At 37.6% G+C, this 18,579-nt stretch overlaps 1 protein-coding gene across 2 annotated transcripts in view; it reads right to left on the bottom strand.

The window, feature by feature from the left end:
• HECW2 (HECT, C2 and WW domain containing E3 ubiquitin protein ligase 2) overlaps positions 1–18,579 on the bottom strand; it is a 446,473-nt gene that overhangs the window by 49,430 nt on the left and 378,464 nt on the right. For both annotated transcript variants that reach the window (XM_024981178.1, XM_024981179.2), the window contains 3 exons: positions 16,380–16,463; positions 10,242–10,351; positions 443–563 (listed from right to left, as the gene is read on the bottom strand). In XM_024981178.1, the coding sequence (XP_024836946.1) occupies positions 443–563; positions 10,242–10,351; positions 16,380–16,463 (315 nt within the window). The remainder of the gene's footprint in view (positions 1–442; positions 564–10,241; positions 10,352–16,379; positions 16,464–18,579) is intronic.

The following is an 18,579-nucleotide window of genomic DNA, read 5'->3' on the forward strand; positions in this document are numbered from 1 at the left end:
ACATTCATGCCATATTCTGTTGGACAAATGAAGCATATTTCACGGAAGGAAACAGAGCTAAGCAGTGGTGGTACTATACTCCAATCAGCCAGGCAGTGATGTGCAACACAGGACTCTGTGACAGCCTTATATCTAGTGAATATGTGAACAGTCAACAAAGAGGTACTTTTCAAGAGAACAAAATAAATCAGCTTTTAATTTTGCTTGTATTTTTACATGAAACATGATTGTCACTTTCCTGTCTGCTTTAAAACCTTAAGTTTAATTGTGCTTAATTCAACAACTATGTTTTAGGTGATACTGTGATTTATACACATCAAAATAATTATGTCAACTAAACAAATTCTGGTTATCCCAAACCACACTCTATTTCCTATAATCCCCAAAGCATCGCATCCTATTACCATCTACCAATCCTGGGGTTTGTATCATTTTGACTTACTTTAATTTCCCTGGGCCTTGTCCATATCCTTTAGTCTCTAACTTCCTGTAAAAGTTCCTTAGTTTGGCTTCAAAGTCTCGCTTGTAAGGGGCTGGAGCGCGGGCATTGGCACGCTGAGTACCTACAACAAACCACAAAGAGACAAGGGAGTGGATTTGATTTCATCACATCACCATGAAAAAAATATTACCATGGGGTTGAGACCACAGTTAACAAGTAAAAGGAGGCTACACTTTCGGGTTCCTGCACTTTCACCTCTCCAAGTCGAAGGACATCACAGGGCTTATCCAGGATCTTAAAATGTCTTAGATGCCTTCCCTGGGGCCTTTTGGTTGAGAATAGCAATTCTGTAATAGAATTAATGGTGCCTATGTGTTACTCAAGTACATTTCTCTTTTCAGCCCAAACTAATATGAGTCAAACAGAGTTACTCATGTCTAATGGTGAGATGGTATCGTGGCAGTTAGACAGGAAGTTACGATGTGAAAGTACGTGGTACACAAAGCAAGAACAGTGAGTTTCCATACTTGACGAAAAACCTTCAAAAACTTATTTTTGATATGTACTATAATGTAACTAAGAAATACTGTAGACACACAATTACATACATTTCATACTACAGGGTAGAATAATACTGATCTGAAACAAAATTCAGCCATAACTGCAGAAAGCCCACGTCTCCTGGTTGTGTAAATAATACTATGATTTGTTGTGTTCTTAATATGTGCCAAGTACTGTGATTACCTACAGATTATCTAAAGATGTTTTACATGTCATTCCACAGCAAGCATAATTAATAAATATAAAAGCAACATTGTTTGTTCCCCTTTCCATAAAAAAATCTGATTCTCTGTTACACTGTGACTAACTGACAAGCTGGGATACAAAATTGATGATGAATATGGGAATCAGCCACCATGACAAAAATATGGGGTATTTCCGCTAAATTTCACAACACAATAAAAGACACAAGAAAACAAAACTTGTGATGTGTCTTACATTACACACCATGTAAGCTCCTTACATATATCCTTATGCATGAATCAACTAAGTGATGATTATTTTTTGCTAATACTGTTCAGCAACAGATGCTCAAAATGAACAAGGTCAGGTTGCTGGAGTGGATATCTTGGTTGGGAAGACAGAAATAGTACATATCAAACAACTAGAGAATGGTTAAGTCCTAAACTAGATGGTATACAAACTCCTATAAAGCAGAAGGAATAAAACTATAGCCCAGCCCTATAAAACTAAAACTAAAAAATAAAACTATAAAACTAAAAAAATAATACTATTTATTTTTTAAAATATTAATAAAAAGTAAAAACAAAAAATAAAACTATAGCTTGGGTATGGCTGAGCTGTACCTGGCCCTAATGATCTATTCTGTTTGCCATGTAATGTTTTTAAATTAACTGTCAACATTTAAAATTTAGATTTTAAGTTAAAAAAAAAATCTGATTTCTCCTGAAAATTATCTAGGGACTTCTGTAACAACTGGCTTGCATTTCCCTAGGAGGACAGTCACCCCGTGAGGTAAAGCCTGTGCTCCCCACTGTGCCCCAGCCTTTCAGTGACAATGCGTTTGAGACCAGTGTTACAGAAAAGTAATAGTAAGTGAGGATAAACAGAGATCAAAATGTTATTGGAACCAGGCTTTATAAACATGGGAGAACCCATAGTCTATACTGAGGCAGGGCAACAAGAGCTGGAATAAGCATTGCCTGCATGTTCAGAAGACAGTGTGGAGACCCCACTAACCTAGAGCAGATGGGGAATGCTGGAAAGTAGAATATTACATCGGTCAGAAGTTTGATACAAAATTATGAGAAGACTTTTTTTAAAAACCTAGCCAAGAAGTCTGAGCATGATGCAGCAAGCAGGGGGAATCCTTTATAGGTTCTTGAGCAAGGAAATAACAAACGAGCGATGCTTTCTTTCAGAAATGATTTTCAAAGTGTGTTGAGTAGATTAAGGACGGGAAGGAGGAAAGACGAGGGAGGAGATTCAGTTAGGAGTAGTTGCCGAAACAGAAGCCTGAGGGGATGAGGACTAGCCTGGACTGTGGTGACTCAGTGGGGCTTTTACAATGTGAAATAAGAACTGGTAACCATAGATAAGTAAGGAAGAGAAATAGGAAGCTCACGTGGTAATATAAAACCTTTTAAACAGTAACAGGAGTTGCCATTTGTTGTGTCTGCTATGCAATAGGGACCATTCACTTCACAAAGCGGATCTTGGGAAATTCTCACAAGTCTAAGAAGCAGTCATTGTTAATACTACCGTCACCACCACTTTGTAACTAAGGAAGCTGAAGGCATATGCCAGTGAATGGCAGATTTAGGATCTGAGCCCCTTCTGACTGATGCTGGAGGACGGGGGGCATGTGAGGCTTTATACATACTAAGCTGGAGATGACAGCTGTTCAGGTGGATATACCCTATCAGCACTTGAAAATAGAGTACTGGAGTTTCAGTGTGAGATCCAGGCCACACTTGGGGAGTAAATGAGTCAGTGTCTGTGTGGTACCTCACTTCATGCAGTGCCTGCTACATCAGCAGCCCCATGTAAATGTTGCTGCGATTATCTGCATAGAGGTGAATACCAAACACATGGGGAAATGCAGTGAGATTTGGGGAATGGAATTTAATAAAATCATCTATTGATTAGTAATATGTGCAGAGTTCTGTTGGCATAATTATGAATCTTACCCAAAAACCTATGCCATAAAGGAAACAAATAAACTTGACCTTAAAAGGCCTGGGATACAGAAGGCTCCTAGGCAGTAGTTCTCAATCTTGAAGGTATATCAGAATCACCGAGGATGCTTTTTAAAAAACCCAGTGTTCAGGCCACAACCAGGACATACTACATGAGAATCGGTGGGGATAAGACATAGACATACGTGTGTCATGCAGGTCTCCAGATGATTCCAACATGCAGCCAAGGCTGAGAATCATTATTTCCCACAAGAAGGTCAAAACTAACCAATGAAATCCCTGGGCACCATCCAGGGACAAAGTGGGGGTGCTTCCTATGGGTTTGTAATACATCGTCTGCAACATGAAGGAACACGATCTGCATGAACTCTAGTCTCCTCTCTTGGATAGCTGAGGGACAGAGCCCTGCAGCACAAGTCCAGTCAGAGTGGCAGAATAAAGCTATAGTGGCTGCAGTCTAAGTAACTGCAGACTAGAAAACCCAGACAGCTCAGAAAGCAGCCATGATGAATCAGCTTTCAAGAGCACAGACATTGATAGGGAAGAGGAAAAAGAGGAACAAAAGACTGAAAATCTTTCCAGACACAAAAGAAACACAATTCTTTAAGAGCTGATTACTTTTTAAAAACAGCACATATTCTACTGCCATATAATTTGAGATGCTTAAAAGGATGTGGGAAATGCCATAATGCATTCCATCAATATCAACACAGACACTTAATAAAAATTAGCTCTAACTCCATTTAAGCTCTAGGTAAAGGAATTCAATTACGGAAACTCTGGAGACAGAAACTGTTAAATGCAAATATTCTTTTGCTAATAGTTCTATTATGAAAAAAATCATTTACACATTACATCATGGTTTAAAAATTACAGTAAATTATGCTGCTGGCCCTTGTCAAATTCTTAATGCAAGTCAGGTGCAACTGCCAAGAAAATCCATGGCAGAAACAATATTACTTCCTCTTTGGAAATAAAGAAAAAAAAATCTTGGAGAGTGAGCTCACACAACTGAATAAGAATCATAACTGCAAGTGAAGTTCTAGGATATGATTCACTTAGAGAGAGTCATGTCATAGTCTTCATGGTCTTAAAAAAGGAAGTCAGATACAAAAAGTCAACACTGCATACAAGAAGTGATCAAATAAAAGGCTGATTTTATGAAGAGTCAGTATTATGTTAATTATTTGCAGGAAAAAATTCAGTAACAGATGTAAGACTTGAAAAAAAAAACACTGCTAAGCAGTTCTAAAGCACTCCCATATAATGCTGTTAACATTACTTCCACAGACTCTTACAAAACTGCACAATCCTATACAAACTTAAAGAATTCTACCAGACAGAGGATTTCTTTTCTAGGTAATACTAAGAAAAATCTTGGCATCAAACTGCTAAGAAGTCTGGGTCTTCTTTGATGCTGGGTGTGACACCCAGAACCCAGAATGCTCTGATGACTGACTCTTGGTCTGTGGTGGAAGGGTGAAGCTCAGCCCAGTTCAGCAAGGTTCCAGGCTCTGAACTGGGATGCCTCAGAAGAGCATTTCTTTTCTGTTCACTTTCTATAAACAATAAATGCTATGATTTTCTTTTATATAATTCCCTGTTAATGAATGAGAATAAACTATCAAGCACTAAAATAATTTCTGGAAAACTCTATCTTCTGGAACATAGATCAACAATGGAATCAACAAAAAACTCAAAAGTAGCTGGTACAGAGCACAAGCAAGGAAGTCCTAGCATTTTTACTTTATTCTCTAAGAGTAATGAAAGGCCCTCATGTCACTGTTTTGACCTTGTTGATGATTCTACTTACATACCATTTGTTTTTTTTTTAACAATCTGATATCTGATTTTTCAAATGTTGGCAAATTAAAAGCAGTTTATTAAAAAAGCAAGGCTGGAGGGCATGCCAGGGACCGGCATCCTCTGAGAACACCAAGAGTGGGAAACAAGGAAGAGTAACAACAGAAACACAAAAATAAAAACACCTGCATATTGTGACAGAGACAGTAGTATTTGGTTCTCCTTCAGTCTTTGGAATCTTACCCGCCCCCCCCATCCCCACCCACTAATGAAGAGCTTCCTTCATTTGTATTGTTTGGTTCCTAGATCATCTTTGTGGGGCTGAGCAAAGAGCCCCAGAAATATACAGCTAAAACAAGTAGAAAGCTGCTGCGCTGCTGCTACGTCGCTTCAGTCGTGTCCCCGACTCTGTGCGACCCATAGATGGCAGCCCACCAGGCTCCCCCATCCCTGGGATTCTCCAGGCAAGAACACTGGAGTGGGTTGCCATTTCCTTCTCCAAGTAGAAAGCTAGGATACTAAAACAAAAGCAAGGATAAAACTACTTTTCTAAAAACAAGTATAAAGCTACTTCAGAGACTGTGAGGGAAAGGAGGGAAGGGAGAGGGCGAAGGAAAGGTGGGAGGAAGGCAAGAGGGAAGGAGGGAGAAGGGGGAGAGAGAGACAGAGAGAAACAGGAAAAGATGAAGTCAGGGAGAAAGGGAGGGAGGAGGGGGAGAGAAGGGAAGAGAAGGATGGATATTCGTGAAAAGAGCTGACAAGACAATCAAAAGCTGGGATGATGAGACTTTGGAGGGAAAGGGGAAAAGAGGGTCCTTAAGGAGTTGCACTGTGTGTTGGGAGAAATAACTGCCCTCAAGACAGTCTTCAGGAGAGACCCACATGGCTCTTCAGTGCTCTTTGGTCTGGTTACTTCCCTTGAGCATGACCTGGTTCTCTACTGGCTTCCAGAGGTTCCAGTTCCAGTCAAGTAATAACAGCTCTGTCTGAAGATGCCCTCAAATATGAAACAGCCTCAAGGCACTGAGGATAGGGAAGCAGGGAGAAATATAATGTATTGATTAAAAAGTCTCAGCAAACGATAGGTTAAACAAATTCTCTGATGTTCAACATTATAGCTTTGGTCACGTGGAAAATTCACATAAGGGAGCTCATCTCCAGCAATATCAGATAAATGAGGTGTTCTTGCATTTAAATTCCTAGAAATGTGTAGCTACAAAAAGTCCTGAAATAAACTTCTGGGTCCTATATTTGGAATAATAAACCATACGGTAAGTGGAAAGGTCTTTTCCTTCTGGCATAACTAAGGTCAGGACTGGCACTATAATGGACCTAGAAAAACAAACCTTCACATTCCAAAATTTTGACAACTTTAGGTGAGGACTATAACAGCTGCAAAAAGCAGTGAGTCAAAATTTCCAAAGCCCTTCTCTCCCCTGCACTTGAAAAGACATGCAAATGTGCTTGGAATGAGGAAAAGTGTGGAAAGTTTAGCAGGTTCCTAGGCATTCCGAAAGATCATTAAAATTTATGACTGTCATAATTTTCACAATATTATTTCTCACACCACTAAAAGAGATGAAATTCTAGTCATAAGAAAGAGTATAAGACAACTTTCAAAAATCCATTTGAAATGTTTTCATAAGAACTTCAGGAGTATTGGTAGAAGAAGAGGCTATTTTACTCAAAGAAACAGAGATTCTTCCACAGGGTAAATGAGGCTAGTCCTGCCTTTGTATCATGTGGAATTAGTTATAGTTACTTCCGTTGATATCAGGCAGTACATCCCAACTTCAAGATCAAATAAAGCCCACTGAAATAGAGTAGGCCAAAAATATGGAGATGATTCTTCCTGAAAATTAAAACCGCCACAAACACTGCAAGCAATTTAGATATCTTTGGAAGTCATATAACTCTCAATCTGCTTCCAGAATGCATTTATTGCCACCATGAATTACTCATGTACATTTGTGATGCTACATAAAAAGAAGAAACTTAGTCACTATTTAGAATGTTCATAGAGTCTCAAGAATGTCAAACTCGTCATTGAGAGAATATGCCTTTGTAGGCCCAGAAGGGACAGAATCTGGAGATCTACCTTTTTCTCTGGGAGGATGGGGCCACAGTAAAGGTCTGGAAAGGAGAGCTTTGACTGGAATGAGCAGTACTCCAAAGAGCTTCATTAATTTAACCATAAAGCATGAAGTCAAGGGACAACCCATTTAAACCCCTATAGGTTCCAGCTAAGATTAAGACCAGTCAGAATGATTAAAACTCTAGGCAGCTAGTTCAGTAAATCAGGACTAAGTAGATTCATACAGACCATTATTAGTGGTTCAAATACTGACAAATTATACTTCTCAATTTCCAGAAAGAAAGAAAAAGGGATAAACTAACATTTATTGGATGCTTGTCATGTTCTAGGTACCAGGCAAGGTGTTCTTCTCCAGATAACTATGGGAGGTGATTGTTATTATTTCCATATTAAAGAAAAAGAAATTCAAATTCAGGAAAGACAGTAAATTGCCCAAAGTCACACACAGTTGGTAAATGACCAAGGCCAGTAATGAATTCCATTAATCTTTCTTCTACTCCTTTAACTACCCCCTAGAGTCATATACTTTTTTCCCATCCTGTATCATCAAAACAGGGTCCCTACTTTGTTCTAAAGTTGGCCTGTGCTTTTGTCTCCAGTGTCCTGCCTTCCCACAGGCCTGTGCTTGCTGAATGCTGCTTCTTCACCCCATTCAACAAACCACTTTCCTCCCACCCACACGATCTGACCTTAACACATACACAAACACTTCCACATCCTAAAATCCTTTCCTTAATTCTTCTCCTTCTAAGCATTGCCTTATTTTGCTTTATTTTCACTTCCATGTTTCATGAAAAGAGTATTTTTTACACCCTTTTTCTACTTCACATCTCCTATCATCCTGTAACTGGTAACATTCCAGTTTATGACCTATTAGTTCATGGCAACTGCTCTGGGAAATGTCATATAAAACTTCATGATCTTCAAATCTAATAGACTCTTCTCAGGCCTCATCCTTCTTGACTCCTCTGAGCACCTGGCCCTGGGAGCCGGTCCTTCCTCCTCGAAACCTGGCTTCCCTGAAAAGATGTTCCTAATTCTCTTCCAAAATCCACTGACTCTCTCACTTGCATCCTCAACACCTTCTTGAATACTGGAGCTGCTCATGTCATCATCCTTTATTTTCTCTTGTTTTCCACTGACCTGTCCTCCCTAGTGCCTCTAATCTACCCTGTGGGCCACCAGCAAACCTGTGTTCCTAACTGCTAACCTCTCCTGAGCTTCAAGACTATTTCTCCAGCTGTCTCTGGGCATCTCCAGTTGGGTGGTCCAAAGATTCCTCAATAAAACATGTCCCAAATCAGTTTCCTTTAATCCCCTCCCCTCTTCAGTTTAACCTTTCCCCTTTCTTGCTAAATGGCATTACCACCTGCCAGGCAGTCCATGTGGTGAGGACCTCAGAATCTGCCTTCACTCATCCCCGCCTAGACTCAAAGTTCTAGAATCTACGTAGATCCAATATAGTCATTGAATTAACTTCCTCTTCTCCATCACCATTGCATGCTAAGTCGCTTCAGTCATGTCCAACTCTTTGCAATCCTATGGACTGTAGTCCATCAGGCTCCTCTGTCCACGGGATTCTCCAGGGGAAAGGATACTGGAGTGGGTTGCCATGCCCTCCTCCAGGGGATCTTCCTGACCTAGGGATCAAACCCACTTCTCTTACATCTCCTGCATTCATAGGCAGGTTCTGGTAAAGAACCTAGTGCTACCTGGGAAGCCCTATAGTCCATCCCTTTATCGTGTCTCCTGAATTAATGCAACAGCTTCCCAGATGGTTTCTCTAACTCTAGTCTCTCATATTCTAATACATTCTGCACATGGCCACCAAACTGAACTTTGTAAAGCAAGTTCTACTCTTCTGTTTGTAAATTTTCAGTGGCTCTACATGGAGTACCAAGTGAGGCTTTAGTAACCAACCAACTCTAGCCTCTTTTCCCAACCTGAGCTCTGAGAACTTGCCTTCACTTGAATGTATTAATTTGTCCTAAACTGCCTTATCCGTCTGTGGTTTAGCCCTGCTACTTCTTCACTCACAATGTCCTCGTTCTTCTGGACCACCTGGTAAAACCCTACTCATCATTCTTCAAGGCTTCCCTTCACACCTGCTGTAGTCACCTTTCCCTAAACTCCCCACCCCCACACCCTGAAAGAAGAGTCATTCCCACATCTGTGTTCCCAATACATCTCTTCATTACAGGACTAGCCACAGAGCTTTCCGTCACTTGTTGACTCACTGCCCCACCATGAATTTTCAAAGGCAGAGACGGTACTATTCATCTTTGTAGCACCAGGGTCTAATTCAGTGCTTGGATCATAGCTGGATGCTCATTAAATCTCTGTTACATGAACAAATTAATAGACCTTTTCCTGTTTGTGGTATTCAGTTAGTCTGTAGCTTCATTATGATACCAGTATATGAAAACAAAAGTTATATGTCAAAGAACACAAAGCAACTTTTAGTGACACAGAGTTTGGATTTCCATTAAAATAGTTTTAAATTCTGATAGCTGCTATGGTGTGAACAACATATAGCTTATAATAAGGATAAAGATAGCTGATGTTTCGTCAACATCATGACTACTTTCCTTAAAAAAATACTCATTTACTAAGCTGCATTACCTACTTTTTATTCGTTCATTCATTCATTCTTTTGTTTACATCACACCTCTTTCAAAAAGAATTTAAACTTAAAATTTTTAGTTTATTTCATTTATCAACATGTTCTACCTGTCCCTGAATCTCTGGTCTTCCTATCTAATGCAATTAGTGACTACTGAAGGGAAAAAATTATCTCTGAAACTGGAGATTTCTTTTTATTATTCGCTGAATCAATCTCCTAACTAGAATTTTTTAAATCCAAAAAGCTAACATAGTATTTTGTGCTTTAATATTTTCTAAGACATAGTAGACACCACATGACATAATGAAAAGTAAATTCTGTATCAGTGTATTTCATACTGTTAATATTTATCCTCCTATTTTGGAATGTCATTATCTTCCTGTCAAAATGTTTCCCCATGGAAACAAGCCATTTTAAGAGACAGGAAGTGCCACAGAAACCTGTGCTAACACTACAGATGTACCCAAAGTGTTCCCTTACTGTCCTTTAGGAGGACAGAACATTTGACTTCAGGGCTCATTCCTTAGAGAATTCACTGCACACAGCAGGTGGACTCACCTGGTGAGTTCTGGGGAGAGGACACAGGGGAGCCACGTGGGGACTGACAATAGCTGGGATGGAGTAAGGCATGTGGAGGCACATATGACATTATCTCTTCTTCAAATAAACTGGGGAAAGACAAGAAACAAAATGCATACTTTAGCCAAAGATACGGGTAAACGCTTTGTTTCCTCAATGAATAAGCTGATTTCTCCCTTTGGCTCATTCCATCTGAGGTCCAGTTCACATCCCAAAGAAAGCATCTGTCCCCTTTCTCCTGTGGATAATCCTTGGGACAAAACGCTGGCTGTTTGCAGCTTTTGTGAAACCTGCGGTTATATACCTGTTTTCCCACCACCTTTGGACAACATAATTTCTATTGTGTCACTTAAATAATGAGTTTGAGTTTGTGTATTCATTTGAAAATAGACTGGATTTTTCATTTTTACACTTGTGAATAAGATTCAAACACAAGAGATGGTGTTTATTGAGGACCCATAATTAATACACAAAGTATGTTCTCTATCTTCATTCCAAGACATAGAGAACAGGATCTTGGCCTTCAAAGAACTCAGCATTTCATTGGAGAATTAAAAGCAAAATATAACAAAACACCTTTAAAATAATTACAACTGCTAAATAATTAGCTTTCTTATTTACTCTGACTTTATAATATTTTTCAAATATGAGGATTTTGATTTATTCAATCGAGTGTCTTCTTTCTGCTCCATAGTGCAGTTTCTATTTCTAAATACTCTCCTAAAAGATAGTAATCAGGAATCTGAGATCTTGAAATCCTAGACTTTTAATTAACTGCTATAATAAAGAAATGTACTGTTGATTGTCAAATATACAAACACTTGACAAAATAGAATCAACAACCTAAGTAAGAGTACTTGTGCTTTTTAATTAAGAGGTAGAAGTGGTTTTTCTTTAAAGTTAGTCAAATCCAGAAATCTGTTAAATTTGTTTTCAGAAAACATTGAGAAAAGGTGGCAGCAGTTTAGTCTTCAGAGATTTAAGGAAAGAACTCTTGAGGATTATAGAAATGGCTTTCAACTGAGGCAATTCTGCCCTCCCCTGTACTCTGAGGACATTGGACAATGTCTGAGGACATTTTTGGTTCTGATAACTGAGAAGGGAGTACTTTTGGCATCTAATGAGGGGGGTCAGAATGCTGATAAACATCTTACAATGCACAGAAGAGTGCCCTGCAACAAAGGCATATCCAGCCTGAAATGTCAGTAATTTGAAGGCTGAAACTCTGGGCTATATTAATAACAATACAATAACATCTTGATAGTTCTTTTCTGGTCCTCATTCATCTGCACATGTCTGCTAAACCACTATAGTAAAAGCATTTTTAGATACCATATTGTTAAGCCATCTATCCACTTTTAAACTATAAAAGTCGAAAGATTTAGAACCAGAAGCAACAAGTAACTGTATTTGTAATACCAAATTAAGCCCCAAAACAATCAATTCTCTTTCTCAATAAATCAATAACCATTAGAATAATGTGAATTTAAAGTTGATTGCTAAGGAAAAATGCCACATAAAACAGTTAATACCACAAAGGTTTAGAAACTCACAGCAAAATTAAGAGTAGCAATTAGCACCCTCTCCTTGGACATCTATATCTGTGTCCCTTTGCTCCATGACACCTATCATTTCCTTTAAATACAACCAATATGTGGAAAACTTTCATACCAAGAGAGAAAATTTTCTACTTGAAAAATTTAACACAGAGACAGAGAGCAATATAAAAACACTCAATACATATCATCCAGGATTAATACATATTTACACTATTATCTTTTGCTTCAAACATATATACATACTTATAGAGGTGAATATACCTATATATAGCTGTATCTATACATCTGTATATGTGCATATTGTATAGGAAGTCCCTTTTGAGCTCCTCTATCATGATTTTAACATATCCTTCCAGAATTTTAAATTTTCAACATATGTATACAGGAAAAATATATAGTTTTGCCTTATGTGTTGCTAGAAATTATATAAATGATTTATAAGTATATTACATTCTTAAACTATTTTACTCAACAATATATTTCTGATATCCATCTGTGTTGCTATATAAGGGGTCTACTTTACTACTTTTACCTGCCATGTAACATACAGTCCATTCTATGAATGTTTGTGCACGTGTGCTCAGTCCCTTCTGTCATATTCGACTCTTTGCGACGCTATGGACAGTAGCCCACCAAGCTTATCTGTCCATGGGGTTCTTCAGGAAAGAATACTGGAGTGGGTTGCTGTGTCCTCCTCCAGGGGATCTTCCTGACTCTGGGATCAAACGCCCATCTCCTGTGGCTCCTGCATAGCAGGAGGATTCTTTACTGCTGCGCCACCAGGGAAGCCCTATCTATGAATATATCTGTGTATTTATCCATAACTTCCTTGACAAATGCTGACTTTTCCCCCAACTGTGTGCTTTTATCAATAATGGTGCAATGATTATACTGTATATATCATCTTGTATACACATAATAGAGTTTCTTAGTATACATATGAAGTGAAGTGAAGCTGCTCAGCCGTGTCTGACTCTTTGCAACCCCATAGATTGTAGCCTACAACGCTCCTCTGTCCATGGAATTTTCCAGGCAAGAGTACTGGAGTGGGTTGCCATTTCCTTCTCCACGTACACATATGGTATATATCTAAAAGCAGAGTGTGCTCAGTCATTCGTGTAGGTTTTCTATCCATACAAAATACTGTCAAATTGTTCTTTGAAGAGGTTGTAGAACTGCAATACCACCAAATACAGACAATATGGAGTTCCCATTTCTCACTTGGTGTTATCAGACTTTTTTATTTTTTCAATTGAATAACATGAAATAGTGTCTCATTATTTGAAATTGCATTTTATTATTACTATGATCTTTCCATGAGTTTATTGGCTATTCATGCTTTGATTCTTTTGAAATGCCTTTTTATATCCTTTATTCATTTTTCTTTGGGGTTATTTTCTTTCAAATTGATTTAAAAGCATGCTTTTTGTATTCATGATATCTTTGTTTTATATCATGTGAACATAGTCTTCTAGTTTATTGCCTTTATGTCTTTATGTGTGATGGCTTTCATTACATAAATTAACAATTCCAATGTAGCCAAATTTATTAATCATTTCCTATATAAGCTCTGTACATTTTTTATAATTTAACAGAATAGAAATAGAATGTGTGCTAAGGTGCTTCAGTCATGTTTGACTCTTTTATGACCCCATGGACTGTAGCCCACCAGGCTCCTCTGTCCATGAGATTCTCCAGGCAAGAACTGGAGTGAGTTGCCATTTCCTCCTCCAGGGGATCTTCCGGATGCAGGGATCAAACCCATGTTGCTTATGTCTTCTGCACTGGCAGGCAGGTTCTTTATCACTAATGCCAAAATAGAATAACCAATAACAAATATAGAAAAGTTATTTTATAAGTCTTAAGTTTATAATAGCTATATTGGAAAACAACTTTACATGGGTTTATTTTGAAATGAATAATTTCCTGGAGCTGTATCATCTCTATATTGCAGCTTGCTGATATTCAAGTCCATTTGTATCAGGAATGACTTTCTTTTTTAAGAAACAGACAATGTATATAGGTAAAAAAATAAATCAGATACAAGGATATAAAGTACAGCACAGAAAATCTGGCCAATATTTTTATAATAATTTAAAATGGAATACAATAAATGAAAACATTGAATCATTACATTGTACATCTAAAACTAATATAGTTTTGTAAAAATCAATTATGGGCTTCCCTAGTGGCTCAGTCGGAGAAGGCAATGGCACCCCATTCCAGTAGTCTTGCTTGGAAAATCCCATGGACGGAGGAGCCTGATAGACTGCAATCCACGGGGTCGCTAAGAGTCGGACACGACTGAGCGACTTCACTTTCACTTTTCACTTTCATGCATTGGAGAAGGAAATGGCAACCCACTCCAGTGTTCTTGCCTGGAGAATCCCAGGGACGGGGGAGCCTGGTGGGCTGCTGTCTATGAGGTTGCACAGAGTCGGACACGACTGAAGTGACTTAGCATTAGCAGTGGCTCAGTGGTAAAGAATATGCCTGCAATGCAGGAGTTGCAGGAGACATGGTTTCGATCCCTGGGTTGGAAAGATGCCCTGGAGAAGGGTATGGCAACCCACTCCAGTATTCTTGTCTGGAGAATCCCATGGACATAGGAACCTGGAGGGCTATAGTCCATAGGGTCACAAAGAGTAGGACACAACTGAAGCAACTCAGCATGCACACACATAAATCAATTATACATTAATAAAAATATTTTTATTAAAAAATAATTCATGTTCTACAAAGTTCACCCAAGAAAATATTTTTAAATTGAAAGAAAAAACAAACAGACAAAAAGTATAAAAACAGACATAGAGATTCCATCTATGTAACAAACAAATCCACCACCTGAGTTTATAGTAACTGATGGAAATGATTCAAACTCCAAAGCAAAATAAAAAATAAATGAGAGTATCCCAAAATGTTTCAATAATCATTAAATATTATTTATTAAGCATGCACATGTAATATATTGTTACAGTGTAAAATCATTTATTTGCTAATCCAAATGAAGTAAAAGACTAGAATTAAATATCATTTATCACGTGTATGTATAATTATAAAGCTATTAATATATAAGTAAATTTCTCATGTTTCTCCAAAGGCTTCAGAAAACATATCTATTTTCCTAAAGGTGAAAAATGTAGTCTTTCTCTATATACAAATCACTTTTCAAATATTTTAAAATTCAACCACATAACACATAGAAACTCATGCAAATTATAGTGCTTACCAACATACAAATATTATAAACTATATTGTAACTCAAAATATTTAGGGCTATATCATTAAAGGTTACTAAGAGAAGATATACAATAATTGTGATTTCTGTTTCGTAATCATTTTTGTTTTTACTAATTCCAACAGTAGAATTCTTTAAATAAAAAACCACGGACTTCTATAATGAATCAAAAGAGTCCTATCCCAGCCAGAATTTTGTAATAAAACTTGCTATTTTATCAACAACTCAACTATGGTAGAAACATCATATTCCACATTATTGACCAAGAATCTTCATGAATATCTAGCATGCCACATCCTGCTTTCAGAACTGCCTAAACACCACATTGAGGGTTAGCATCTAGCCTGAGAAGTGACCCTTATCCATCAAATAGGTCATGTTCAGGATAAAATGAAGGAAAATATCCATGAAAAATGGTTATATCCCTTTGAGTTATGTTCCAACTGTAGAGTAAAAGAAAATGACTTTTTGACTTTAGTTTTACAAATATGGCAGCAATCAAGCATGCAGTATAAATGGTTAGAGTTAAGATTCTCATGAATAATATGAATGAGACTAGTAATACTTTGGAATAAATAAAACATTGCTTGATAATGGCCCAGTATGACTTCCCTTTAATTCTATGGAGATTATAATAGTGGGTGTCCCAACCACTAGGTAAAGCAAAATATTATTTTACTCTGGTCTCCTACATTTGAAAAATAATCAAAACTGAAAAAGTTTCTTAAAAACTTGCCAGGTTTCCATTCTAAACTCCCCTAAAGTTCAAAACCAAACCCCATCTAACCATTAAAAAAGAAAATATAATTGGTCAGTTTTATGAAAGTCTATCAAGTTGGCAGTGAGTACCAGTGACCAAATTTCAACTTTCTTCTCTGATTTCCCAAACTTAAATTCCCAAAGCCATAAAGTAAATAAATAACTTCAAATCAGCAAAAGGGGACAAAAGACATTCTGAGAAAAAAATTTTGGATGAAAATACAAATAAACCTCTCTTTTACTCTCACGCGGTAAGCGAGGTATAACCTTCTGCCTTATTCTGTGGCGGGACATTCTACTCATTGGTCTCTTTCCCCTTCCTAATACTGCATCCTCTGCCAGCAGGGTAAAACAAAAATCAAGCTGATTCTAGTGATAAGAAATGAAATCTGAAATGACTTATCACTAAATCAGTATCCTGTATCTCCATCATGAGTATTCCACAAGTCTTTTAGAATAAAAGAAGCACTTACTGGCTGCCAATTCTAGCACATTATTTTTTAAAGTGCTTCAGAATGCCTGATGATAGGAGATTTCCCACTTTGAAAAGGCGTTACATACCTCAGCAGCATGACAAGGTCTGCATCACTTGAAAGACGCACCAATCCTGGAGTCCCTTCAGTTCGGATAAATTGGATCTTCTCCCTATTCAAGCAAATAAAGAATTCAAATATGTGTAGTAAACGTTGGCAACATAATTCAGTACTTAAGGCACCATTTTTTAAAAAAAGAATGGTCACCACATTTTTTTTGGTACCTATTGTGTGGTAGCTACTGTGCCCTAGGAATACGCATCCAAGTAAAATGTGGTCCTTGTCTTCAAGGAGGACCCTCATGAGCATCAGCATCACCCATTTCTAACAATGATAAAAAAAAAAATTTATTGTTCTCATCTTTTGCTACTCAAATACTACTACAGGTAGCAGTACCAACCAACCAATAAAATTCAGTCTCTGCTTTGAGTTAAAGCCTTATTGCGGGCTTGACTATAAGTAACAGTCTGGACCATTTGATTCCTTGTTATTCCAAATAGGATATTCATTTGTTTTCCTGAGGATATACCTCTACATTATGCATGATGAGCACATTTCTACTTGGAAGTAGGTACTATCTGTAAATTATATATTCGGTATAAAAGCATGTGGCTCTTTCAAATAACTGAAACCTAAAACATCTTCAGTTACTACAGTTGGTGAAACAGACTATATGTACACTAGTGCAAATGTGTTTATACTTATATATACACACACAAAACACAATTTTGGACCATTATTTATTATAGATATATGTGATAACACCAGCATTCATTTGTTTAAAGAGTCACTGTTTTGTTAATCTCAATTCTTTATATGAATATAAATTCAATATAAATTTTTTTGGTTGTTTCCGCTCATTTACATTATGCCGTTTCCAAGTACACCATATCAATTTTGATAAGAAGACAAAAAAATAAGAACATAAACTGGGTACTGAAAGCATTGCTTTTGATAGGAACATACAGTCAACACAAATACACAATTTTACTCTAAGTGCTAAATGATGCTTGTTTTCCTATTTGATAGTTTAATAAAGTTCTAATTAGATTTTATAATCCCAAATTTCAAATTCTAATTTACCTGTAGGCTTGAAAGTAATGAGGTGAAGACAAGGTTCAACTGTTGAGATGAAAAATTCACTAATGTGTGCTCTTAACCACATAGCTTACTGGAAATGATAAACTGAGCTTAGTCCTAGGCTGCTTCTGCTTAGATCCATTTTACAGAATGTGCTAGTACATGAAGCACCTAATCTTTGATATTTTCAACTTTTCTGCCTTTTATTGCCAGTATAAATATTATGTTTTACATAATTGTATATAATATTACAGCCATATTATATATACTATATAGCAGCTAGCTACTGGAAATACAGATATAGATATACATATAGGTAAATGGTAGGCATATATATAAAGGAACTAAGAAAAGAAAAGTCAGCCTCTCCTCTCTGCTTATGGTTATTTCAGTCTGAAGTCTCAAACCAAGCAGAACATTTTCCCTCACGTGTTATAATCATATGTCTGAAGCACATGATGGAAACCAAGGCCCATTATCAGGTAAATTCTATTTTGATAAGAGATATAAAAGTTGGTTTAAAGAAAGCTAAATCAGAAAAAAATTATCTTGGAAAAAAAATGAACTTGACCAAAGAAGTACTCTTATAAGTGTGACTAACAATATGTTGTGATCTTGAAGAAACAAAAGCTACCTCTAGTCTATCACCACAATGGACTAGGCAAACAACAAAACCAGAAAACAAACAGGCTGAACTCTCTCTTCTACTCATTTAACTGGAACCACACGGAACGGGGTGAGTGATGAAAAAGATAGCATGCTCTTGACTGTTGCTTGTATGGAGCCTATGATATCCTGTGGATAAGGAAGAGATCATAGCTCCCTGAGTCAGAAAGATGACAGGGTGAGGGAAAGAAAGGGAAAGACAATGGAGGAAATATGCCAATTGGGAAACTTCTCATCACTCCAGATATCAACTATGAGGCAGTGACGACAACTGGCCTGATTCTTTAGGCCAAAAAATACAGAGGTGTGACCTTCCTTGGTGGCTCAGAGAGTAAAAAATCCACCTGCAATGTGGGACACCTGGGTTTGATCCCTGGGTTGGGAAGGTCCCTTGGAGGAAGAAATAGCAACCCACTCCAGTATACTTGCCTGGAGAATCCCCATGGACAGAGGAGCCTGGCGGGCTACAGTTCATGGGGTTG

Source organism: Bos taurus, chromosome 2, assembly GCF_002263795.3.
Source record: "Bos taurus isolate L1 Dominette 01449 registration number 42190680 breed Hereford chromosome 2, ARS-UCD2.0, whole genome shotgun sequence".
NCBI classification, from domain to species: Eukaryota; Metazoa; Chordata; class Mammalia; order Artiodactyla; family Bovidae; genus Bos; species Bos taurus.